This window comes from Dipodomys ordii, unplaced genomic scaffold (assembly GCF_000151885.1).
Source record: "Dipodomys ordii isolate 6190 unplaced genomic scaffold, Dord_2.0 Scaffold66, whole genome shotgun sequence".
Taxonomy (NCBI): Eukaryota; Metazoa; Chordata; class Mammalia; order Rodentia; family Heteromyidae; genus Dipodomys; species Dipodomys ordii.
Window position 1 is genome coordinate 2992202 of NW_012267282.1, and position 26262 is coordinate 3018463.

Consider the following 26262-nt stretch of genomic DNA (forward strand, 5'->3'; position numbering starts at 1 on the left):
AGGCCCGAGGCCAGGCGGACCTGCCGCCCCGGCCAGGGACCTGCGGAGGCTGGCCAGCCCGCGGTCCGAGGCCAAGCCAGGCACAAACAAGAATGCACCACAGCACGGCTTAAGAATATAGATTTATTTGTTCTGAGCGAAGGAAGTTCGGAGCCGAGGGGGCAGGGCGGCTCCGGCGGTCCGGTGCGCGGCAGGCCCTGCCCGGGAGCGGCCCCTCCACCGCGCCGGCCCTCGGGGAAGCGGCTCCCCTCGGGGAAGCGGCTCGGAGGCAGAGCGCCTGCCTAGCCTGCCTGAAGCCCTGGGTTCCTTCCATTCCTCAGCACCACAGACACAGCAAAAGCCGGAAGTGGCGCTGCGGCTCAATGGTAGAGCGCTGGCCTTGAGCAAAAGCAGCTCAGGGGCAGCGCCCGGGCCCTGAGTTCAAGCCGCAGGGCTGGCAAAAAAAAAAAAAAAAAAGGGGGAAAAAGTCTCATAAAGAGCTAGCTGCAATGTTCTGAGTGTCTCAAAGCTCAGCCACAGCACCTGTGTCCATCCCGAGTGAAGGTCCCTGAGAACCTGAGACCCCATGATGCCAAAGCCAACCTCACAACCTAAAGGGAGAAACTTTGTTTTTAAAGACGAGCTGCACAACGCGATGGGAGCTACGTGTTTGTTTTCCAGAATGGGTCAGGCTCTAGATCTGGACGCTTAGTTCACCACCGTGAGTTCCTTAGGCTGTAGAATCTTTGCCTTTCTAACCCACTGAAAATACTGCCATCGAATACCCTTCAAAGTGTTAGCATCCTAGTGACTGCGGAGTCTGAGGCAGGTGGATGCAAGTTCAAGGCCAGCTTGAACAATACAGTGAGACTGGATCTCAAAAAAAAAGGGGGGGGCCGGGCGCTGGTGGCTCACGCCTGTAATCCTAGCTACTCAGGAGGCTGAGATCTGAGGATCGAGGTTCAAAGCCAGCCCGGGCAGGAGAGACCGTGAGACTCCTAACTCCAGTAAACCACCAGAAAACCCGAAGTGGCGCTGTAGCTCAAGTGGTAGAGCGCTCACCTTGAGCTGAAGAGCTGAGGGACAGCGCCCAGGCCCAGAGTTCAAGCCCCACGACTAACAAAAAAAAAAGGGGGGGATACAGGGATGCAGACAGAGCACTGGGAAGTGGGCGCGAGCCTGCTGCCCTCCTGCCCAGAGGGGAGGCCCAGGCTCACACAGAGCACATTTAGCTCAGGGAAGTAGACGTGGAGGCCATTCAGACAACCTGTCCTTCTCCCTCTGGACAACGGCTATGAGACGATGGCATGTACAACAACAGAACCAAAACTAGACAAGCTGGAGCTGCCACCCGGGCGACGCCATAGGATCCACCACTTCAGAAATGGAATTTTTTACATCTTTCTTTTTAAAACACCATTATTGACTATATTCCCAGAGTTGCTTTCACACAGTAGGACCAGAATTCACTTATGTCACTGCATTCTACACATTCACCACTCTGCACCCTAAGAGACATCCACTAGAACCACAGCAGCCCATGACATATGCCAAAAGAGCAACTAAACCCAAGCTCGCAGACAGTCCGCAGCTGCCCCCTGCCGCCAGGTGGAGCAGCCTCAAGGATCCTGAGCATGCAGGGACACCAGTGACAGCTGTGGGGGCTTGAGTCCAGGTGGGGTTTGGAGCTGAGTCTCATCACTCAGCTTTCATGGTCGCCCAGCAGAAAGCCCAGCACCACATCTTCCTGGGGAAGGAAACTTTGGGGCAGACCCTTGCCAGAGTTCCTTCATCATCATCATATTAAATCTGAAGGGCAAAAGGAAGGATGAGCAGCCCTAGGCGACTTGTATCCCCCAGCAGCACAGACTCGTCTAGAAGCAGAGAGGCTTCACTTTACAGTCACAGCTGTAACGATGTTCAATTCACCCTTATACATACGCCTTGAAACAACCTGCAAAGATCAATCTCTGGTACAGCACCCCTCAACCCTGGCTTGGCATGAAGGTGCTCCGCCGGAAAGGTGGGGAGCACAGAAATGTGTACTCAGAACACTGATGGTACCAACACGTGGGATTTCTTTTGGGAAATAATTATCTATGACCACTTGAAGTAAAACTGGAAAGTTGGACATAGTTTACAAAGCTATGGAACAGACCAGACTGTTCAAAAGGACCAACTCAGATTCATGAAAGTGAATCAATGAATTTAAATTCAAGATGATAAATGAATGGCACAATGAGAATTACTTTTCAACTGATCTGAATAGTGCTTAAAGGTTTCAATAAGTAACTACCGTCTTCAGACCTTTTATTGAAAATTAGTCTGAAAGTAAAAAACTTAAACTGTCCTCAAGGACAAGTGAAATATTTTCAGGATAAAATACCTTAAGTTATACTTTACTATAAAAATATACAAGTACTACTTTTTACCTTTCTTTTACTCAGTATAAATGGTTCTGGCTCCACGACATCATCAGGCTGGTCACTAAGCTCGAACTGTTCCCTTCTGATAGCTTCTGCAGTCACACTGGGTCTTAAGGCTCAGGACAGTTTATCTTTCCAAACTGACAATGATCATAATTGGTTTTAAATGAGAATAACAGGATAAGAGTCTTTTAAAAAATATATACATAAGTGGGAAAACTATTCGTTGTGTTATTACATCCCATTTTCCCCACTTATTAAAACAAGAAAAAAACTGTACAAATAATCCTCTATTCGAAATCTTGACAGCATACAATTAAAAAAAAAGTCTGGGATATTCTTTTTTTGAAGTGCTGGGGATTGAACCCAGGGCTTTGTACATGCTAAGCAAGCACTCTACCACTGAGCTACACACTCTTTAGTTGTTTTGTTTTGTTTTTTTGGTCAGTCGTGGGGCTGAACTCTGGGCCTGGGTGCTGTCCCTCAGCTCTTCAGCTCAAGGCTAGTGTTCTACCACTTGAGCCACAGCACTACTTCCAGCTTTTTCTGCATATGTAGTGCTGAGAAATAGAACCCAGGGCCTCATGCATGCAAGGCAAGCACTCTACCACCTTCCCAGCCCTCTCTGTTTTTTGAGACAAGATCTCACTATGAAGCTCAGGCTGGCTTTGAACTCCTAATCCTTATCCTCAGCCTCTTGAGAGCTCAGATTATAGGCATGCATCACCAAGCTCAGTTGCATATTCTTAAGCAGAATATGAATCTTTTGATTATTCACCATTAAAAAAATCTTTAAAGAAATCATGCTAAACTTTAGCTGTTGGAAAATACTATCTGACAACTTCAGGTGAAAGAATAACTATTTTTTAATAAGATTTAAAAGGAATCAAATATCTAAGACCATTTTTGATTGGCCATTCAAAATTGGCTTCTCTCCTCTAAGCCTACATTTAAAAAAATAACTTCTAACATAACACTTGGCATTAACTTATTTCTGTTTGTAATAAAAAACCAAAAGAACTTTATAGGTCCAAATTGGCCAACATTACAAGATAATTAACTTGAGGGAGAGGTGCAGCTTACAGAATCATCTGCTGTATTGTAAGGCAATCAATGAAGACAGAGCTTTTCCAGCCTAAATCTGGCGAGCGAATCTCTAACATGATAATTCTCTTTGGATCTGAGAGTCTGTCGGGCTGGCGGGATGGTCATGCCACGGTGTCGTCGCCGTTGAATTTGGATGAGAGCAGACTGAATGAGAAAGGAATGAACTTGGTGCCCGCACCAGTGTAGAATTTGTTTTGAAATTCTACCCTGCAAAAAAGCAAAGGACATATATTCATGGGAGATTGGAAGTCACATTAAAACAGTATTTGAAAGTTAAAGACAAAGTTTGTGTGCTAACACTGCTTTGCCCCACACACCAGGTTTGTCAGACAATTGTCCTTAAACACCCTGCCTGGCCTCACCTTCTGCGTGTGACAGCAAAGCTAGCGAACCCCAGACACACACAACAGAGCCTCTTCCATTTAGGTCACTGGATGTACAGCACAGTTAGCTGGAGAGGTAAGTGTGACTGTGTGCACATGTATGCAAGCATCAAGAAATGCCTGAAAGCCAGGTGCTGGTGGCTCACGCCTGTAATCCTAGCTACTCAGGAGGCTGAGAAGTGAGGACTATGATTTGAAGCCAGCCCAGGCAGAAAAGTCCATGAGACTCTTATCTTCACTGAACCACAAAAAAAGCAGGAAATGAAGCTGTGGCTCAAGTAGTAAAGCACTAGCCTTGAGCAAAAAGAAGCTCAGGGATAGTGCCCAGGCCCTGAGTTCAAGCCCCAGAAAAAGCGTGTGCACACACACGCACAGCCTGAGAGCTGAGAGGTATTTTACAGTAAAGTAATGAAAGTATGAAAGCTAAGTAATTACTTTCTGAGCATAAGCAGAACTACCATCAGTAGTTAAACTGTGTTTTGTTTCTAAAGTGTGACTGGGCAGTCAGAGTGCACGTGTGCACACCAATTCAAATGGACAGCCCCACTCACCAGTGGAGGCGGATGGCATGGAGGAACGCTGAGAGCCCTTCCATGACCAGAAGGATAAAGATGGTGAGGACAGCAAAGAGTGCCATGACGGGCAGCAGCAGCAGGACCCCCATGGTCGTGTCCACGCGCAGGCCCACGCGCAGCAGCATGGCCCACAGCACATCGGACAGCTCTGAAAGAGAGTTTGTTCAGCACAGTATGAAAAACCACAGACCTGCTTTTAAGAGATCAGAAGCAGGGAGTACTAACGTGCCTCCCTCCCTTGTCAGCGTAGCTCATCTGCAGCCCTGGCACCTCCCTTGCCCTGCTCACCAGGGCACCAGATGCAGAACAAGTATCTTTCTGATTCATCGTGTTCTGCTCTAGTCTGGATTGGCCTCTGCACCCTCCCTGTATAGAACAATTTGGAACCTCTGGGCCTCACCCTGTGTTTCCCTTGGCCGGCCAGTGCCCTCCCTTGATTGTCCACTTCTGTCTGTGGGTTTCACCAGACAGGAAGCGACAGAACTGCCACTCTGCTGCCTGTGCCTGCACTGGAAGCCATGCTGACCACCACACAGGCCAAAGAGACAGGACAGACAGACACCCTGTCACAAAGCACATGGGTAATACTAAGGCAGTATAAGCTGGGAGTGGGCAGCCTGTGAGTTCGAACACACGTGTTCACATCTACTAAGCCATGAGAGGAACTGAGTCTGGAGTTATCATGCTGAGAGTAAGCATGATCTAACCCAAGTAGGGAAAAAACACTTGTGCTTGAACCAACAAGCAGGCCCTCCTGCAATTACACTGCAAACCAGCACTGCTTCAGGGTTCCCCTTGAGATAAATAAGCAACTGTTCTCAGTAAGGCAGGGTTGAACAAAGTATAGCGAGGCCCAACCCTGTAACAGTACTGATAGTGATGCTGTGAATGCCAGGAAGTCTCCTGATTTTCACTTCAAGTCTTGACCAAGAGACCAGAGACACACATAATAATAAGTTATGTTCAAGCAACCCAGCAGTAGTTCACACACTAGCTGTGAGACAGTGCTGTTTGCAGGAAATCTCCTGCAGTGCTGTGAGTTTTCACCTAACACCCCAGTGGATAGGAGCAGCAACTTACGTGCATGCGCCAGACTGAGCGCCCAGAGCCTCAGGTAGGACGCGGTGTTGGAGATGCAGCCAAGGCAGTACTCAATGGAATGGATCACCTGCGTCATCAGGATCTCTCCAAAGTTGAACTGAGAGACATTACACAGAACGTGTTAGACACTGTCCCAGGCTTGTTCCATTGGTATGCATGACCCTGGTGGGACCACGAGGAAGGGACTGGCCTTTGGAAAATGGTAACAACATGCTACAAGTGAGGCCGTGAGCAGGGATCTGAGTCCTGCTGGAAGCTCTCACACTCACCAACTCAGTGACTGAGGGGTTCACACCCCCACTGCACCCCCATCTGCCTGAGCCTCAAGTGGGATTGTGACGATGGCTACACCCACACAGAGCTCACCCAGTCCAGGCCTCAGGGGCATCTACAATGGAAAAGCCCTCGGGAACCTCAGGTGTATACAGCATGCCATGTGCCTGGTTAGCAGAAAAGCCAGTAGAGGTGCCAAGGGACATGTGGAGAAGAGGCCAGAGTGGAAAGAGGGGACACTAGGCGAGGTACCCCAGTGCATCCCAGATCTGCTTTTTGGTTCTACCAGCCTATGATTTATTAAACATCACAAATTAAAACACTACATCTCATAAGGGTGACAAAATGTAGCTGGGCACTGGTAGCTCATGCCTGTAATCCTAGCTACTCAGGAGGCTGAGATCTGAGGAATCATGGTTCAAAGCCAGCCCAGGCAGAAAAGTCTGTGAGACTCTGATCTACAATAAACCACTAGAAAACCGGAAGTGCTGCTTTGGCTCAAGAGGCAGAGCACTCCCCTTGAGCCATAGCTACTTCTGGCTTTTTTGGTAGTTAAAATGGGTATGAGTCTCATGGGCTTTATTGCCTGGGCTGGTTTCAAACTACAATCCTCAGATCTCAGCCTCCTGAGTAGCTGGATTTACAGGTGTGAGCTACTGCATCCGGTTTGTTCAGTCTTTATTAAGCAATATCATAGGGCCAAATTTAAAATACAAAATACAGTTATAAAGACAAAGGCTTAATAAAGACCTCTCAGAATGGGAGACCCAGGAGCTGCCATCAAGCCCGGAAGCCCACTCTTACCTGTCCTGTGGGACAGGGTGTCCTGACTGATGCCATGTTCACCACCCGAAAGCTGCTTCCCATAACCTACACTGCCGACACTACATACTCTAGTGCAAAATGAAAATCCAGACTTTGGTTATAGCACCAATTGTAGGACCAAAGCGGCGCCCAGGAAGTTCAGAGTAATGCTGCTACTTCCTCGTATCTCTAATTACTGTTTATAATCACACACTTAGCTAGAGAAATGAACAACAGAGTGAAAAGTTACCTCTTCACACGTCATCTCTCTGCAGCCATCTTCCCCTTGGCTGTTTCCCTGTTCGATATCGTGGCTCCCGAGTAGAGACACCTCTTCCTCACTGTCCTTCCTCACAAGTGTGTAGCCACTCTGGCAAGCAGAAGAGCACACGTCACAAGGCTGCGACCAAACAGAATCACTCCTTGCTTCAGCAATTCAGCTTTGTGAAGAAAAGCTTCCTAAAAGAAAATGAGCACTTCATGCCAGTTAGTGTGGTGACTAAGAGGGGGAGAAAAGGAGAAAGAAAAAGGGGGAGGGAGGAAAGAGAGACAGAGAGGATAATGAGCATTGGTAATGATGTGACAAAACAGAGCCTTGTGTACTGCTGTGGAAATGTAAATGCAAAATAACTGGGGTGATTCCTCAAAAATAAGCAGCAGTGCCAAGTGATCCAGCACCCCTGCTTCTCCTATGCAACTAGAAGAACTGAAAATTGAGACTTGAAGAGTAAGTATCAGAACAATCATGTTCATAGAAGCCTCAGTCACAAAAGCCCAAAGCCAGAAACAGTAAAGTACCCACCCACAAATGTATGCATAGACATGGCACAAAATATCCACAGAAGAAACTTTTATACTGACTTAAAAAGGAAAATTCAATATATGAGATAACACAAATGAAAAGTTAAGGCCATTATGCTATGGGAGGCCAGACACAGGGCAGATATTATGAGTCTGCTTCCACAAGGCACTTCCCAGCACAGAGAATCCTGAGTAGAGAGTATGGGGGTGGGGTGGGGGACTTTTGCCTAATAGGTACCAAGGTCTGGTTTGCAAATGCAGGCTGCAGACGAATGATAGTCTCGTGAAGCCTGCAATAGAGAAGGCTCTGGCTTTGAACCAGGCCTTCGACAGGCACACACAGACCCACTTACCCGGTTCATGCCAAAGCAACCACGCCCATTGTGCAGCCACAACAGAAAGAGTGGCTTTCCCAGGAGGAGGACGGGCACTGACAGTGCCGTGACGATCAGCAGCAGCTTCTGGACGTGCTTCTGTGGGGAACACCAGGGAAGCACGAGAACATGGAGGTGTTAGGAAATGTGGTGAGGGGCAATCTTCCCAACCCTCCCAGAGGGGGAGGCAGACTGAGCACCTGCCCTGTGTAGAGGCCACGTGTGTCAGCAGTGGGGAACAGGAACATGTTGATGAACTCGATGAGAATGCTGGGCGCATCCCGGGAATTGGCTGCCGAGTAGATCAGCCACTTGTAGACAATCATGAAGATCAGGTAGCCAAAGATGCACAGCATGAACAGCAGCTCTGGGATGGTGACCAGGTAAATGTTGAACTTTTTCCTGAAGTGCCTGGGAAAGGAGGGAGCCATCACCACAAAGCGGGGGTCGGCTGGGTGAAGTGCTTAGTGACAAGGCAACAGGCCCGTCCTGAGGCTCTGCTTGTCCGGATGGCTCATGGTTTTGTGGTGCTGTGGGTCTGCCCACAGAGGTGCCCAGGGAGGAGGGGGACGCCAGCCAGGCCCACCACAGCTTTCACCATGGCTCCTTTATCTGGAGTCTTTGCTCCCCTTAAAGTAAGCCTGCAGATTTGAATCTGCCTCCAAAATGCTCTGTCGTAAAGAAAGGGTTGTAAAAGCTCTTCAGGTCTCCAGTTACGTTACAATTTAAAGCAACCACATTGAATGACAAACTACATCTGGTAATGTCAATGAGCAGTCTGTTTAGGGAAAGACATGCAATCTCTTACTCATAATACGCTAGCTCTAATCACTCTTAACACCAAAATGCTTTCTAACTTATAAGCTCCACAAGGACGCATCCTCTTCCTGCCCCGCACTGCTGAAACCCAGTGCCAGGACGGTGCCTGGCACAGTGCATGCCCAGAACATCCTGCTGAGTGAAGCAATGACTGATCACAGAGAAACTAACAGCGCCAAGTCACACTGTCAACACACTTGGCCCTGCATCCACTCAGCACAGCCCACCAGAAGCCAAATTTAAGAAATCTCTAACAACCTATAGACATAGCTGAAGAAAAATCTGTACTTACAAGTGGTTAAATATTCCCAGAATGACACCGAAAGTCATGTGAGTAATTCCTAAAATCACAGACATTTTCATTTTGAAAGAATTTAGGAAAGTGAGGCGGTTCGTGGCCAAGTTCCAAATCTAAAGACCAAATAAAACACAAGAGAAAACGTTCATTTCCTTGCACAGAGATTCTGGGAACGCGGCTCTAGATGGCAAGGGAAGCAACACCATGGTCTCCCTGCCTGCAGCCTAGGCAGGAGGGCCAGACACACTCACTGCAGGCCAAAGACTGAGCCCACGGGAGTGGGGGAGAACGAGGACAGCCAGTGTAAGCCACACATGGCTCCCCTGCCCATCCCTGCCTGTGAGCTAAAAACACGCTGGTGTGGGGGCCATCTGCCAGGAGGGAGGTGGGACCTAAGAACAGACACTGTGTTCTCCACACCCCACAAACAGACACCTATGGCCCCTGCTCCCCACAGTAACAGAAACCCGTGTCCCCGACACTCCCACAGACAACAGACACCCGTGGCCCCCACATCCCACAGACAACAGACACCTGTGTCCCCCATATCCCACACTCCACAGACCCATGTCCCCCACACCCCATGGAGAGCTCTACAAGGGCACAGACACAGGTGATAGCTACCCCAGCAAGCTGTGTGAAACCTTCAGACAACTGTAGGTATGCAGATTACCACACCCCTATCTGGCCTTCTCCCCCAAATCCCACTCCAACTTTCTTTTTTTTTTGTCAGTCGTGGGGCTTGAACTCTGGGCCTGGGCACTGTCCCTGTACTCGTCAGCTCATGGCCAGCACTCTACTGCTTGAGCCACAGCGCCACTTCCAGTTTTCTAGTGGTTTATTGGAGATAAGAGTCTCACGGAGTTTCCTGCCCGGGCTGGCTTTGAACTGTGAGCCTCAGATCTCAGCCTCCTGAGTAGCTAGGATTACAGCAGGGCTGCACAAGCACCATGATGACGCCAGCTCCGCGCCACACTCTTTGTAGACCAAGGGAAGAAATAATTGACATAGATGAAGAAGGAATCTGCAAAGGCTCCCCGAATCCCTGGTGGCACTGGGAAAGGAGGGCCACCCCGACACCCGGGTGGACTCACAGGGTCGATGCCGAAAGGGTAAGGACCTCGGAACACTCCAGGGACACTTGGATTCAACTGCAAAACCCTGTTGCTGCGGACCACGGTGTCACTGTGAGAGGGAAGGGGAGGTGTGAGGGATGGGGCCTCTCGATCTGATCACCCCACTTCTCTGTGGCAGTCCAGCAGCTCCCCCACTTACTTCCACAGCACCATGCTCTCCTGCTCCTTCGCCTCGTGGCTGGAGCTGTACATGGCAGACACATTCCACCCAGAGCCAAAGATGTTCATGGACTTGGAGAAGCAGTCGTTGTACACGAGGCCAGTGTACACGGAGAACAAGCCCATGAGCAACAGGATGTAGCGGCCGTGGAAGAACATCCTCATGATCTGTGCAAAGTGGAAAACGTGGTGACAGGACTAATGCCACATGGGTCGCCTGGCCTGACCCAGGTCTCTGTCACTCACAGGTGCCAGGTGCGCACCTCTGCAGCACACAGACAACCCCAAGCTGGCATTTTAAAAGCAGCTCTCACAAACGCAAGTGTGGCTCAAGTGGTAGCCACCAACTGTGAGAAAACAAAACAAAAAAACTGTGAGGAAAAAAAAAAGCAACAAGAAAGTGAGGCCCTGAGTTCAAGTTCCAGCATTGGTACAAAAAGAAAGAAGTAAAATTTTTAAAAAATTTAACTAAAATTAAAAGCAAAACGCCCCAGCAATGGTGGGGCAGTCAGCACGCGTGGCGGTCAGCGCGTGTGGCGGTCAGCGGGCGTGGCGGGTGTGGCGGTCAGCGGGCGCGGCTCACCTCCTGGGACTGCTTCAGGCGGGGGTGGTTCTCATACAGCACCAGCAGGAGGGCAAACAAGAACATGACGAAGCCGTGCCCCAGGTCCCCAAACATCACCGCAAACAGGAACGGGAACGTGATGATGGTGAAGAGGGCTGTGGGGAGGATGGAGGACACTCACAGCCATGCCAACACAACTGCAAGGACACCCACATCCCCAGCAACTGCCCACTTTCCCAGTCCTTGAGTGGGGAAGCACAACAGGAGGCCTGTGCGCTTGGACGCCCACCTGGATTCACCTCTCTGTAGCTGCCGACGCCGTAGGCGTCCACGATGCTCTGAAAGCCCTCGGTGAACCTGTTGGTGCGGATGAGCGTGGGCGGCGTCTCCTTGGTGGGGATAGTGTTCATGAATGAAGGGATCGCAGCCCCACTCTCTCTCTTGCACACAGAAAAGAAAAGGAGAAACATGCCATTCAACGAAGTTAGAAAGCCACACTGCTTCGGGCAGAAGCCTGTGGTGGCTGCACTGAAATGGTCAGAGGTCAGAGGGCAGCAAAGGAGGGAGGAAGAGGTCTCATCACAGCATCTTCTGGGGCCATGGCTCCCAGAGGAAGCACGGGAACAGAGCTGCAGGCAAAGGGGAGGAGAGAAGGAGCTGGGCGTGAGGAGCATGGGGATAAAAGGCCCGGAGTCACCAATGTAAAACAGAGATTAGGCTGGTGTGGCGATGCATGCCTATAATCTCAGAACATAGGAGGCTGAGCCAATAGAATTTCAAGTTTGAGAGCAACCTGGTCTACAGAGCAAGACCTTACTAAATAAATAAGTAAATAAATAATCATCATAATTTAGTAATTGTAATACAGATAGCAAAAATTCTATATGGCTTATGATTCTTCTGAAGTATTTATTGATTTGTTTATTGATTTAAAAATGAGAAGAGCTTGGGCTGGGAAGGTGGCTCAGTGGTAGAGCACTTGCCTTGCATGCATGAGGCCCTGGGTTCGATTCCTCAGCACCACATAAGAAAAAAGAAAAAAGCCGGAAGTGGTGCTGTGGCTCAAGTGGTAGAGCGCTAGCCTTGAGCTGAAGAGCTGAGGGACAGCGCCCAGGCCCAGAGTTCAGGCTCCATGACCAAAAAAAAAAAAAAAGAGAAGAGCTGGGCGCCAGTGGCTCACATCTGTAATCCTAGCTACTCAGGAGGCTGAGATCTGAGGATCACAGTTCAAAGTCAGCCCAGGCAGGAAAGTCCATGAGACTCTTATCTCCAATAAACCACTAGAAACCCAGAAACAGCGCTGTGGATCAAGCGATAGAGCACTCGCCTTGAGCTGAAGAGCACAGGGACAGTGCCCAGGCCCAGAGTTCAAGACCCATGACTGACCAAAAAAAAAAGGTCACTAGAAGTTAGTAAGTCCAACAATCCAACAGACAATGGGCAAAGTAGGAAGGTCAAAGTGGATCCACAGAACTATCACAGTGAAACTCCTATGTACTAGTAATATATGCTAAGAAAAACTAGGCAAAGTTTCTACAAAAAAAAAGGAATGTCAGGCACCAGTGGCTCACTCCTGCAATTCTAACTTCTCAGGAGGCTGAGATTGGAGGATCAAAGTTCAAAGCCAGTCCAGGCAGGAAAGTCTTTGAGACTCTTATCTCTAATTAATCAGCAGAAAACCAGACGTGGCACTGTGGCTCAAGTGGTAAAGCGCTCACCTTGAGCTGAAGAGATCAGGGACAACACCCAAGACCAGAGTTCAAGCCCCATAACTGACAAAAAAAAAAAAATTGCAAAATTCTTCAGAAAGGTGCAGGCAGTGCGAGCCAAGCCAGCACACGCACAGGGTAGCAAGTACCTGGAGGAGACGCTAAGGCCAGTGCTACTCACTGCATGGGATTTCTAACTCAGGATGGCCTCGGAGGCCAGGAACTGTGAGGTGAAACATGGCGCTGCACAAGCCACCTGGTCTTGAAAGGGGGACACGTGACACGTCACGTGAGTCAGGCAATGTGAGTAGCATGAAACCTTCTGTGGGAAAGGGGGCAACAGAGGCAGAACAGACATGACAGTTCTTCTCAGCAAGGAGGCTGCCGGAGGCAGCCACTGCCCAGCCCTTTACGGCTCTACAGTTCATACTACTTATTTCAAACAGCAATGTAAAATGCTGGGTGTGGGGTGCACTCTTGAAATCCCAATGCCCAGGAGCTGAGGCAGGAGGATTCTGAGCCCCAGGCCTACCCTCAGCTACCTAGAAAGACCCAATCTTAAAAAACGAAAGAGCTGCTGGGCACTGGTGGCTCACACCTGTAATCCTAGCTACTCAGGAGGCTGAGATCTGAGGATCAAGGTTCAAAAGCCAGCCTGGGCAGGTAAGTCCGTGAGACTCTTTTTTCCAATTAACCACCAAAGTGGTGTTGTGGCTCAAGTGGTAGAGCATTTGCCTTGAGCTGAAGAGTTCAGGGACAGCGCCCAGGCCCAGGCCCAAAGATCAAGCCCCACAACTGACAAAAAAAAAGCTTCACCGAGCCTTGCTCCAGCGCGCGGCGCAGGCCTGGCAGGTCCGCCTCGGGGCACCAGACCTCAGCGATGAGACACTTGTTGGTGACATCGAAGCTGCACATGTTCAGCATGTGGTAAATAGCCTTCATCTTCTTCACCTGCACGACACGGCTGTACACTGACTCAGCAGCTTTGCACAGCACTTGCCTTAAATAATCCTCTGTCTTGTGAAGCACCTGGGGAGAGCAAACACGGCGTTCAGCCCTCAAATGTGTTACAGTCTGGACCCACTTTAGGGAGCCCCCCAGGCACCCGCCTCCAGGAGCAAACCACCAGAGTGGGCAGAAAACAGCTGAGCAGGGAGAACAAGACCTGGGGACAGAATGTTAGACCTTGTCATCGTGCGCATGCTCACCTACTGGACCCAGCCAACATTCTGAGCCCCCATTTCTGGAACTCTCACCAAGTTCCACCCAGCCCTTGTGCCAAGAAATCCCCTTTTGCTGAAATGCATGTTTTGCCTGCAAGTCTGAGCAGAGCGGCCAGTGACACCCCACTTCCATGTGGGTTCCTCATGCTTTGTAGTCATCAATGACAGACAATCTGACAAATCATTTTGTGGTGCTGGATGTGAAGCCACGCCTCCAGCCCCAGTGCCTTCACTGCAGAGACTGCTGAAATCTCGCTTTCATAAGGGAGGGATGGAAGGTAGACAGCTGCAACCTCATGACATCCTAGACCTTCCCCCAAGCAAGCGAGCTTGCTCCTCTGTGCCCATTCCTCACCGTGTACAGATCCTGGATCCGAGTGCTCAGCCCCTCCTGGATCTCCTTGCGCTCCTCGGCCGTGTTTGGGTAGGGGTAGAGGTGGCAGTGGTAGCTGGAAGACAGAATGGACCTCAGTGCCTGCTGAGCACAGACCCTCGGGGGGCCTCTAGGCGCTTCTCTCCTTACCAGTCACAGATCTTCTTGACCTTGTGGCCAATCTGCTCTCCCCAGAAAGATATCAGAAACACGTACCACTTTATGACTTCCCCCTACGAAGAACAAATACAGGACAGGTAAGTGCTCCTGAGCAGCCCAAACTCAGCTCAGACCGAATACACTCAATTGCTCAGTAAGCACAGTCCTCTTATCTGCACACTCACTGCTTGCTAAAACAACCCCACAGCCAGCATTCATCCCACTCCCACTGGACCTGCAGAGCAGCAAGAACCTTTCAACACCTGCTATGGACTGGTGAACCCCAACAAGGTCACCACCCCTGCCCCAGCTTTCATCCACTAACCAAGTGTCCTCTCTCAGGCTATTTATGACATCTTTCTGAGCTTTCTATTGGTAATTTGCTGGTCAAAATGTCCACCAAGAACGCTGAAGTGCTGTCTAGTGCCACATGGTAAGACAGCTTTGCTGGGAAATACATGTGCTGAAGAAGCCTCAATCAATTGGCATGAATTACAGCGCTGTTGGCCAAGAGCTGAATGTAAATGAACCAACAATACATAATAAACAAAGTGTCTAGCCTGGCACTGGTGGCTCACACCAGCTACTCAGGAAGCTGAGATCTGTGGATTGTGGTTCAAAGACAGCCCAGGCAGGAAAGTCAAGAAGCCCTTATCTCCAATTAAACACAAAAAGCCAGAAGAAGTGGTAGAGCACTAAGCTTGAGCACAAAGGCTCAGGAATAGCACCCACGCCCAGAGTTCAAAAGAGAAAAGAAGGTTCTGGGCACCGGTGGCTCACACCTGCAATCCTAGGTACTTAGGAGGCTGAGATCTGAGGATCATGGTTCAAAGCCAGCCCAGGCAGGAAAGTCCGTGAGACTCTGATCTCCAATAAACCACTAGAAAACGGGAAGTGGCGCTGTGGCTCAAGCAGTAGAGTGCTCACCTTGACCTGAAGAGCACAGGGACAGCGCCCAGGCCCAGAGTTCAAGACCCACGACCGACCAAAAATAAATAAATAAATAAAATAAATAAATAAAAGAGAAAAGAAGGTATCTAAATAAAACACAAATATCAAGGTTACTCTGACACTGGTGACTGGAGCGGTGGACCTGATGTCCACACTTGCTAACTCAGTACCCACAGTGGCTCAAAAGGACAGTTACTGCCAATAACAAGAATCAACTGAATTTGCAAATATCAACAAAATAGAATTCTACAAAAAACTAAACAGGAAGGTAGGCACCCGTGGCTCATACCTGTAATCCTAGCTACTCAGGAAGCTGAGATCTGAAGATCCCAATTTGAAATCAGCCTAGGCAGGAAAGTCTGCGAGACTCATATCTCCAGTTAACCAGCAAAAGGCTGGAAATTTCTTGAGTGGTAAAATAGCAGCATTAAAGGAAAAGCTAAGTGAGAGCAAGAGGCCCTTAGTTGAAGTCCCAGTATCAGCACAAAGAAAAAAATCTACACAGGAATGCCACAGTGTAGCAGAGTGGATGCCTAGTATCCATGAAGTCCTGAGTTTGATCTCTAGCACTAAAAAAAAACAAGGCTGGGAATGTGGCTTAGTGGTAACGTGCTTGCCTAGCATACATGAAGCCTTGGGTTCCATTCCTCAGTACTATGTAAACAGAAAAAGCCTTGAGCAAAAGATGCTCAGGGACAGTACTCAGGCATGGCAAAAAAAATCCAAGGAAACTGACTAGGAGCTGACTCTATTGCCAAGCACTAGCAGAGGTACCAGGAGACATGGAGGGATACAGACGATGAAGAGAATAAGGCTTGAAGGGACAAGGGAGGCTGTAAGGAAGCAAAGCCCCAGTGCAGTGCTGGCCACGTGAAGGAGAGAATTCTATGGACTTCGGGGAGCTCTTTCCCAGCAAAAGGAAAACTAGGAGGATCACAGTCAGAAGCAAGAGGGATGGACAGATGGCAGCAGGAACAGCAGTCAGAGACGTGCCAGCACCCGACCACTGCAGGTGGTAGAGGGTGGAAGACTGTCAGGACCACTGTGGGGGCTGGGAGGAGACCATAATGGGGGGGGGGGAGGTAGGCGGGAGGCAGGTGCAGGGCTGCTGCAACCTGGAGGTAGGAAGATGTGGCTAACCTGACCCAGTGGTGGCAGGGAGGAGAAGCTGCCACACTACCTTCTTCCAAATGCAGGCCACTAGATCTGCAGGGCATTGAGTGCTGTGAGCAAAAAACAGATACCCCAGGAGTTCTTGTCCAAGTCCTTAGAAACAGGGAGCTTTGGAGGGGTCAGAGCAGGGTAGGTGTGTAGGGTAGGTGTGCAGGCCAGATATGTAGGGTAGGTGTGTAGGGAAGGTGTGCAGGGTAGGCTTGTAGGGCAGATGTACAAGGTAGGTGTGCAGGGCAGGTGTGTAAGGTAGGTGTGCAGGGCAGGTGTGCAGGGCAGGTCTGCAGGGCAGGTGTGTGGGACAGGCTTGTAGGACAGATGTGCACGGCAGGTGTGCAAGACAGGTGTGGCAGGACAGATTGAAGGAGAGGGTGAGACTCCAGCTTAAGGTGCAGAGTGGAAGCATGGGCCCTCAGAATACGTGAAAAAGGTGGACTGGACTGGGTGCTCGGGGGAGCGGGCCAGTCGCCTGTCACCCCACTGTGGGCCAGTCGCCTGTCACCCCGCTGTGGGCCAGTCGCCTGTCACCCCGCTGTGGGCCAGTCGCCTGTCACCCCGCTGAGGGCCAGTCGCCTGTCACCCCGCTGAGGGCCAGTCGCCTGTCACCCCGCTGAGGGCCAGTCGCCTGTCACCCCGCTGAGGGAAAGGCCCGGGCCACACTGCTGTGCTGTCTCCCAGCAGTCTGCACAGGTACTCACGGTCTCAGGGTCCTCCAGGGCCTCATCCAGCTCGGCGTAGGTCACGATGGTGTAGCCTTTGCAGACCCTCCACAGCATTTTTTCAAAGGCTTCGACTTTTCCTTGGTGAATTAGGCCTGATATAAATCTGTAAGACAATGAAGAACCTGCAGTCGACTCAAAGAAGTCAGTATTACCAAGTTGCATTAACAGAATGGTAGTTTCCATTTGTACTTTATTAATGGCACTGGGGACTTAAACCCAGAGCCTTGTACTTGCTAGGCAGGGGCTCTATCACATGAGCTACTCTGATGGTCCTTTTGTTCTTTTCTGAGACAGAATGTCACATTCTGTCTCACACTAGGAGCCCCTAATGGTATTTCCTCAGAGGGCTGGGATACAGAAACCCACCACTTATTAAGAGTCTCAAGAACTCTGCTGTACCAGCTGGTCTTGAACCCTGATGTCATGATCTCCTCCTCCCAAGTAGCTAGGCTTAAGCCACTGTGCCCAGTCACATTTCCATTATTCACAAAACAGCAAAGGCAGTCTGAATACTCTCCAGCTGAAAACATTTATTTAACATGATATCTAAAATGTTTCTGAAATGGCCTTTTAAAGGATAGCTATGCCAGGAGTGGTGGTATACACCTATAATCCCAGCATTCATGAGACTGAGCTAGGAGGGTCCTGGCTTGGAAGCTAACAGGGCTACACTGGGAGACCAAAATGGTGGCACAGGCTGTATGCCAGCCACTCAGAAGGTGGAGGAAGGAAGGACTGGGCAAAGTTGGTGACACTATGTCTCAAAGACAGAAAATCAAAATGAAAGAGCTGGGACAAAGCTCAAGGACCTGCCTAGCAAGGACACAGCCCTGAGTTTCAATCCCCAGTACTGTGCATGCACAGAGAGCCACCTGGAAAGCATGCCGGGCTGAAACCCCAAAGTAAATGACTGCAGGGTGGCAGGGCACTTCCAGTCCCCTAGGAAAGCACAACTGCCTAGAGGAGGCTCTCCCAACTAAACCCCACCAGACACCCCACTGACACCCACAGACCCCACAGGCAGGCCACCCCCAACACCCACCAGCCTCGGCCAGTCTTCGACAACCCCAGGCTGGCAGGAGCCCACCTACACCTACCATCACCACACCTACCCTCCTCTGATACCTACCCCACACAACTACCTCCTACTGTCATCTACCCCTCAGCAGCCTCCCACCTACCCCTACTGACACCTACCCCCCAGCTACCCTACACTGATACCTACCCCCCACAACTACCTCCTACTGTCATCTACCCCTCAGCAGCCTCCTACCGACCTCCCACTGACACCTACTCCTACAATTAACTACCTCCCAACTATTCCCCACCTACCCAACTACCTCCTACTGACATCTACCCCCTCAGCAGCCTCTCACCTACCCCCCACTGATACCTATTCCTACAGTTACCTACCCCCCAACTACTTCCCACCTACCCCCCACAACTACCCTCCACTGACACCTATCCTGCACTATCACCTACCCTCTGCTACTACCCCTGGTGTCACCTCCCCCTATAACTACACCCACAACTACCCTCCACTGACAGCCACCCTCCCACACTTAACCCAAACTGACAACTATCCCCCCCACACCCACTCCCCACTGACACCTACCCCAGTTTGGCTCCTAGCCTGTGCATGCAGCTGTAGTCCAACAAAGAATCATTCTCTAAGGAAGGAAATTCTTCATAAGTGGGCTCAAACTAGAAAGAGATGGAAGACCAAGTGTGTGTCATTAACCATGGCACTGTCGTGGCTTCATCCAAAAGAGTCACTTTGCCAGAGATGACAGCTAGACCAGGGGACCTGTTTCGAGGGGACCACTTGTTCTGTCCACGTCAGCTCAGCGTAGTGCAGACTGAGCCTTCTTCACACGAGGTCCTGGAGGCACCAGGGATACCACACAGGGGGGAAAGTCTGAACAAACGCTGAAAGTCCCCAAACCTCCAAGTGGGAGCCGCTTGGTGCAGGTGCTGTGCATCAGGCACGTGTGAGCTCCCTTCTGCAAACCGTCCTCCGTTCTCTAAATTACACACCTTCCTTTTCCCTTAGCAATTTGGAAGAACTAAAATTTAGAGTTCAACTTCCACTGCCCAACTTTTTCCCATGATCATTAAGATTCTTTTAAGAAAAACAAAAGCATCTCACAAATAGGAAGTACTGTGGTGGCTAAAACCAGCCACCCCAGAAAAAGGCAGGCGCTCTTCACATCTTAAACCCCAAATGAAGAAGAATGCTGTGCTGGAAGTGCATCAGCTGGAAGCAGTGCATGGATGTGCACACACGCACACGCGCGCACATGCGCACACACATGCAGGCAAGCAGCATCCGCAGCCTCTGGGAAGGAGCCTAAACACTGCCCATACCTCAACGTTCCGCCTCACAAAGGTCCTGGTCACCCTCAGCATATGCGTGTACTCAATCAGTTCCAGAAGGTTTTTCCTCAACTTCTCCTTGTTCTTGGTGACTTCTCTCAGCTCCACCTCAAGCTTCTGCAACTGCTCCTACAGAAAAGCAGCCATCACTAGAGCTGGCTCAGTTCCTAGAGTTATCTGGTAAGCTGCTAAGGGAGGTTTTTAAAAGGCAGGACTCGACAGAGTAAGAAAACACCAAGATGGAAAGGTGCCTCGTTGACCCTCATCCTAGGCTCAAATCACTCTTGTGAAGTTCATACTGCATGTGACAGAAAACCTCGTAGGCTATGCAGACTGAGTACCGGAGTGGCACCTCAGCTCTAATCTCGGAACCTCTCCAGTCTTTTCCTTCAGCACCACACATCAAGTCTACATGTCCTCTAATTTGCAACCTAGGAATTTCTTCTTTTTTTTAAAATTATTTATTTATTTATTTTGGCCAGTCCTGGGCTTAAACTCAGGGCCTAGGCACTGTCCCTGAGCTTCTTTTGCTCAAGTCTAGCACTCTACCACCTGAGCCACAGTACCACTTCTGTGGTACTGAGAAATCAAACCCAGGGCTTCATGAGTACTAGGCAAGCACTCTACCACTAAGCCACATTCCCAGCCCCATATTAAGCATCCTTATCAATATGTAAGTACTAAAACAATAGACCCAGAGATACATAAGACCATACCATTGAGCCAATGAAAGCCAATACCATTGAGCCAATGAAAGCCAATCACTTAACACACAATATTTACTCTACACTAGTACTGTGCCCTGCTTTATGAAAACTATCAGTGTCTGTAATTATGACATAATCAGCTTATCCAACAGGCCAAACCAGATGACTGGTTTCTACTCCGCATTGCAGAGTTCTCTGGAGTTCACTTATCACCTGTGGAAGATGCCTCCTTCCCAGACAACCAGGGAGAAGCCTTCCTACCGCATGTATGAAGAAGCATCACAGGACAGAAGCCAAGACATAATCTGCTGAGCCTCTGTGGAACAACAGCAAGGGGGTCCTTCCCCCCATGATGGAAAAGGGCTGAGCATCCACATACCATCTATGACTGAATGTTAGCACAGTGGTGGTTTTCACATTACTGTGTGGAGAAGGCAGAAAGGCATGTGTGATTCTGTGCCCAGGGGCCCATGTTACCTGCATTTCTAGGACCTGTTTAAGGGGTGGCGCGGGAGGACTAGCCTCTCCTTCGGGCAGAGGGATGTCGGCTCTGGTGATCTCCTGCACCAGGTACACTGAAAGCAAGAGTTAAACAGATGACATACACAGTGAGAACACTGAAAAGCCAGTCTTCCAAATGCCAGCCTTGCAGCTCCACCTACTTCTGGGCCACATCCTACCATGGAGCAAATCATGCCTGTAATCCTAGCTACTCAGGAGGCTGAGAGCTGAGAATCTTGGTTCAAAACCAGCCCAGGCAGGAAAGTCTGTGAGACTCTTATCTCCAGTGAACCACCAGAAAACCAGAAGTAGCTGTACTAAAGAGGGGAGGGATGGCGCCCAGGCCCAGAATTCAAGCACCTCAACCAACAACAACAAAAAAATCCAACCCTTAGTAACCAGAGATCACAGGATCTAATTCATAAAAGAAGCCCCAAGGAGGTGGGTGGAGAGTGTTAAGTGTTACCAGGCCAGTACTCAGCTGTACCCTCCCCCTCCCACCTAGATGATAGCTGTTAAGTAGTCAGTTAGCACTCAGCCACAGTCCTAAGGTCATAAACTACAAAGAATGGATAAATAAGTCACAGGGCTTTAACACAATGAAATTCTATGCAGCTATCAAAAATGAAGGGTCTAGGGTGGGGTTTAATGGTAGAGCAGCTGCTTAATCACCTCAAGGCCTTGGGTGCAAACCCACATACTGCCGATAAAAATGACATTGAGGGGGGCTGGGAAGGTGGCTCAGTGGTAGAGCGCTTGCCTTGCATGCATGAGGCCCTGGATTCAATTCCTCAGTATCACATAAACAGAAAAAGCTGGAAGTAGACTGTGGCTCAAGTGGTCTTGTGTTAGTCTTGAGCACAAAGAAGCTCAGGGTCAGTACTGAGGCCCTGAGTTCAAGCCCCAGATCTGGCAAAAGAAAGAAAGAAAGAAAAGAAAAAAAAGGTTCTCAGCTGGGAAGGTGGCTCAGTGGTAGAGCGCTTGCCTTGCACGCATGAGGCCCTGGGTTCAACACCTCAGCACCACATAAGCAGCAAAAAGCCGGAAGTGGCGCTGTGGCTCAAGTGGTAGAGCGCTAGCCTTGAGCTGAAAAACTGAGGGACAGTGCCCAGGCTCAGAGTTCAGGCCCACGACCAACCAAAATTTTAAAAAAATTTTAAAAAGGTTCTTAATTTACACATAGTAAGGGCTACCAAATAACAAAATGACCTGACTGTTACAGTGCAAATCTTTATTTTTATACAAGAATGGTAAACAATATTTTAAAAAAACTATGTATCCACACAATAGTGATAACCTTTTTTGGGGGGGGGGGGTCCAGTCGTGTGGCCTGAACTCTGGGCCTGGGCGCTGTCCCTCAGCTCTTCAGCTCAAGGCCAGCGCTCTACCACTTGAGCCGCAGAGCCACTTCCGGCTTTTTTCTTTTTGCTTATGTGGTGCTGAGGAATCGAACCCAGGGCCTCAGGCATGCAAGGCAAGCGCTCTACCACTGAGCTACCTTCCCAGCCCAGTGATTACCATTGAACGGAAAATATGAGTTATATCTTTTTTCCTTTCTGTTGGTTTATATTTTCTAGTTTTTCTAAAAGGTACAGGTTTATTAGATAAAAGTAACTATTTACACTAAAATGAAAAATAAACTTACCCAATATTCGTTCTAGTTCTTCACACCGCTTTACTTCACCAACAAATTTTCTTTGAAAAGAACTGACATTCTGGTTAAGCTGAGGAAAGGACAGAAATTTTGCTTTAAACTTCTAAAATTTAAAATTTATTTTTTATCTATTTTTGATGCTAGAGATCAAACCCAGGACTTTGTACATACACACCAACCCTCCGATTTTTTTTTTTCTGGCCGTACTGGAATTGAACCTAGGCATGATTGGTAGGTGCTCTACCATTTGAGCCATACTCCTGAGCCTTTTAGTTGGTTGAGATATTCCTAGCCTGGACTTGAATTCTAGTCCTTTCAGAGTATCTCTATTTCTGAGTAGCTAAGATTACAATTGTATATTATCACATCTGACGTTTTCTTTTTGGTCGGTCGTGGGGCTTGAACTCTGCGCCTTGGCACTATACCTGCGCTCTTCAGCACAAGGCGAGCGTTCTACCGCTTGAGCCACAGCACCACTTCCTGTTTTCTAGTGGTTTACTGGAGATAAGAGTCTCACAGACTTTTCTGCCCGGGCTGGCTTTGAACCGTGATCCTCAGATCTCAGCCTCCTCAGTAGCTAGGATTACAGGCCTGAGCCACTGGCGCCCAGCTATGACCATTATTTTTTAAATATTACTGGTCATGGTTTGGGACAAGAACAAGTCTTACCTACTATAGAATGGAAATAAATTTTCTGGATAACCATCTGACAACTCTTTTATCAGAAGATATCCTTTGGCCTAAAATATCCCATGATGAAATTAAAAAAGGAAAGAAAACCATTATTATGGGGAAAAGTTATAAAAAACCAACCTCAGGGATAGAGGAAGTATAGTAATGCCTGTAATCCTAGCTACTCAGGAGACTGAGATTTGAGGATCACAGTTCAAAGCCAGCCTGGGCAGGAAAGTCCATGAGACTCTTATTTCTAATTACCTACCAGAAAACGAAATGGCACTGTGGCTCAAGTGGTAGAGCTCTCTCCTTGAGGTAAAGAGCTCAGGGACAGCACCCAGGCCGAGTTCAAGCTCCATGGCCAACCAAGAAAAAAAAAAAAATCTAACAATAGAAAATTGAGCAAAGAAACTACAGACCAAATCCCTTGCATGGAATACTACTGAGACAAAGGAACAAAGCAGACACACCAGTGACCTTCAGAAGTGGAAGAAGCCAGACCCAACTCACATGCTGCATGATTCCACAAATAGGAAAAACCCACAACAGGCACCTCCACACAGACCCTTGGAGAACAGCACTGCCTCGGCTGAGGGAAGGAAGATTATGTGTGCAAGTCTAAGGAATCCAGCTTCCTAGGGTGAGAGATGTTCTAAAACCATGTCAGGTAACTGGTAAACTTTCTGAAGAAACAGTGAACTGCATTCTTGAAATGGGTAGATTTTATGATGCACCTCAATAAAGTTGTAACTCTACTAGGTGGAGACCTGGCTCAAGTGGTATAACACCTGCAACAAGTCTGAGGTTCTGAGTTTGAAACCTCAGTGCCACAGCAACAAAAACAAGTCCCATACTGGACATAAGCTAGTTACATAATAATCATACGATGCCTTTCACTCATGTTGAGAGGCATCGTCGGTGAAAATTCTTTTTATTCTGTCCAGTGTTTATGCTAGGTACTCTCACAAACCAATCAGACAACACGGTTTGCTTGTTTGTTTTAAGCATTAACCAGAAGAAAGACAACATTCAGACTTCACCTGTTTGTCACATTCCCTTCCCTTTCTGGAGGCCATGTTAATGTGCAGAGACCACTTTCAAGTTCCTACCAAAGCTGACACAACTAGGAAGGGGGCGGAAGCCATGCATCAGAACTGTTCTCCAGCAAAACTAATTCGGCAGTAAAGTGCGCATCTTTCACTGAATGCTCTGGTTCTACAACAGCAAGATCTGAATAAAGAAGTAAATACCTGGTGTTGCAGTGGATGGTTTTCTGCCATATGGGTTACAATGATCAGGTTTGGTTTTGCTATTACTTGCAGTCATCTTAATTCAAAGCTAATGGGAAAAAGTACATGCATGGTGGTACACCCCTGTAATCCCAGCACTAAAGAGGCTAAAGCTGGAAGATCTGAGTTCCAGCAAGCCAGGATACATAGTGAGATTCAGTCTACTAAAAAGCAAACTAAAAATAAAAAAATGTGAAGGTATACTTCAACCTAGACCCCTGGTTCTGGTCTTCTGATAAGCGCTGGGATCACCCACGTGGCCCCTACCTCCTGCTCTAGAGCTTTTTTTCTATGTAGTGGTAGTGGTTCTGAGGGTTGAACTCAGGGCTTCAAGGATGGACAGGGGCTCTACCACATGAGCCACACCCAGCACCAGAACCCTTTTAAGATAAGCATTTCACAGGAGAGGCAGCAGAGACTTGAGGAGCTGAGACAGGGCTTAAATAAGAGAGAGGATCTTCCTTCCCCATTAATGCCAGTTTGTCATGGGACACCCCTCCCACTGGCTGACTCTGAGGGTATCCTCCACTGGCCCCCTCCCACCAAGAGAAAAGACAAAGGGAGGAGCCAGGGAGGGCGGAGGTCAGTGATCCAGCCCAGAAACAGGGGTGCACTTGGGACCCAGGCTGATGAGCATGGTGCTGCTGACAGCAGGACAATCACATGTGATGGCACTAAGGAAACCCATCTTTGTGGTGATTAGAGCGGTTGTCCCAACCTGAGATTACAGGTTCTGAATTGTCCCTGGCTTCAGATCTACCTGACAGAGAACAAGTCTGGCCTTTCCGGAGTACTCGCCACAGTGACACAGACCAGAGGGCCCCCCTCAGCGGCACCGGACTGTATAGTTCAGGAGTTTGTGCGGCACCCTGCAAGGAGCCCCCAGAAGATGAGGGGAACCGGCAGGGAGTATAAAGGCCCCAGCGCATTTCCATTCTGCTTGGATGCAGGTGGCTGAGCCAGCAGGCTCCAACTCCCTTCCTAGCCAGGGTATCTCAGGTGGAATCAGGGTGTGTTCACGGTCCCCACCCAGACAATCAACTCTGAGCTCCAGGATTCAGTCTGTTCGGTTCACACCGAGACTTCAGCACCAAAAACAGTGCCTGGGTGAGACAAGCACCCAAGAAGAGTTTGTTCATTCAACAAATCCTCACGAATGCCAGTAAACGCCAGCGACTGTGCCAGTGCTGGGAAGTGAACAAATCAGGCAAGGTCTCACCCGGGAGCCTGGCGGTCCACGGTGGGGACAAACAATGAACAAGTAATCGTCTGCATAAACAAGGGTTTATTATTACTTGCGGACATCACTTCCATTCCACGCATAAAGACTGGGCTGGGTCCTGACCGCGCAATGACAGGTGTCAGTCGGCCAGAAGGCTGCCGGAGCTGCGGCAGCCCTCGCATGCCCGTCCTCCCTCCTCAGCCCACAGGCCGCCTCCTCCGGGAGGCCTTCCCTGACTTCCCCTTCAAAACCACCTGCCCGCGGTCGCCACCGCGCCGCCCGGCTCCTCCGCAGCGCGGGTTTCGGATCTACCATTTGCGTGCCAAGCGCGCCCGGCCCGCGGGCCGAGAGCTCCGCGCGGCCCGCCGGGTCTCCCTCAGCCCCGGCCGGAAGTTGGGCGGCAGGGCCGGCCGGCCGGCGGAGGGGGCTGGACAGGCTGCCCGGCCGCCGAGCCGGGGTCGCCGGAGGGGGCGCGGGCAGGGACGCGGGCGGGACGGGCGACACTCACGTCTCGGAACTGGACCAGGCCCGCCTCGCCCAGCGCGCTGAGGCACTCGTAGGCCGAGCCCGACTGCAGGAAGAGCTGCGCCAGGCACATGCTCTCGCTCCGGAACAGGGACCCCATGCTCCCAGGCGGTCCGGGCCTCCCGTTCTTCCTGCGGTCCGGCCGCGGCCCCACACCATGGGGCTCCGCGTCCCGCCACCGCGGCCGCTTCTCCGGCGCCGCCACA

The 26262-nt window shown here is 49.7% G+C and overlaps 1 protein-coding gene across 2 annotated transcripts; it reads right to left on the reverse strand.

Annotated features, from left to right (window-relative positions):
* Positions 1-3388: 3388 nt before the first annotated feature.
* On the reverse strand, positions 3389-26262 carry Atp6v0a2 (ATPase, H+ transporting, lysosomal V0 subunit a2). Of its 2 annotated transcripts, none has more exons than XM_013023184.1 (20): positions 26040-26262; positions 22337-22415; positions 20668-20765; positions 19475-19612; positions 18723-18811; positions 17084-17210; positions 14256-14338; positions 14088-14181; positions 13326-13538; positions 11090-11240; positions 10819-10955; positions 10216-10403; positions 10035-10125; positions 8935-9053; positions 8024-8234; positions 7803-7922; positions 6899-7018; positions 5551-5668; positions 4447-4618; positions 3389-3719 (listed from the first exon to the last, which is right to left on the reverse strand). In XM_013023184.1, the coding sequence occupies exons 1-20, from the start codon at positions 26154-26156 to the stop codon at positions 3614-3616; spliced, it is 2571 nt and encodes an 856-aa protein (XP_012878638.1). In that variant the 5' UTR covers positions 26157-26262; the 3' UTR covers positions 3389-3613. The 2 variants fall into 2 exon arrangements, with proteins under 2 accessions (XP_012878638.1, XP_012878639.1); XM_013023185.1 differs by having other exon boundaries at positions 3641-3714.

What these genes read in the sequence shown, in the direction of transcription:
- Atp6v0a2 (XM_013023184.1), bottom strand. Translation starts at nt 26,156, where the DNA reads ATGGGGTCCCTGTTCCGGAGCGAGAGCATGTGCCTGGCGCAGCTCTTC. An exon ending in TTGTGAGGCGGAACGTTGAG is followed by an intron (nt 18,812 to 19,474) that starts GTATGGGCAGTG and finishes ATCTCTTTCTAG; the next exon opens with TTTGAGCCCACTTATGAAGA. An exon ending in CTACAGAGAGGTGAATCCAG is followed by an intron (nt 10,956 to 11,089) that starts GTGGGCGTCCAA and finishes TCCTCCCCACAG; the next exon opens with CCCTCTTCACCATCATCACG.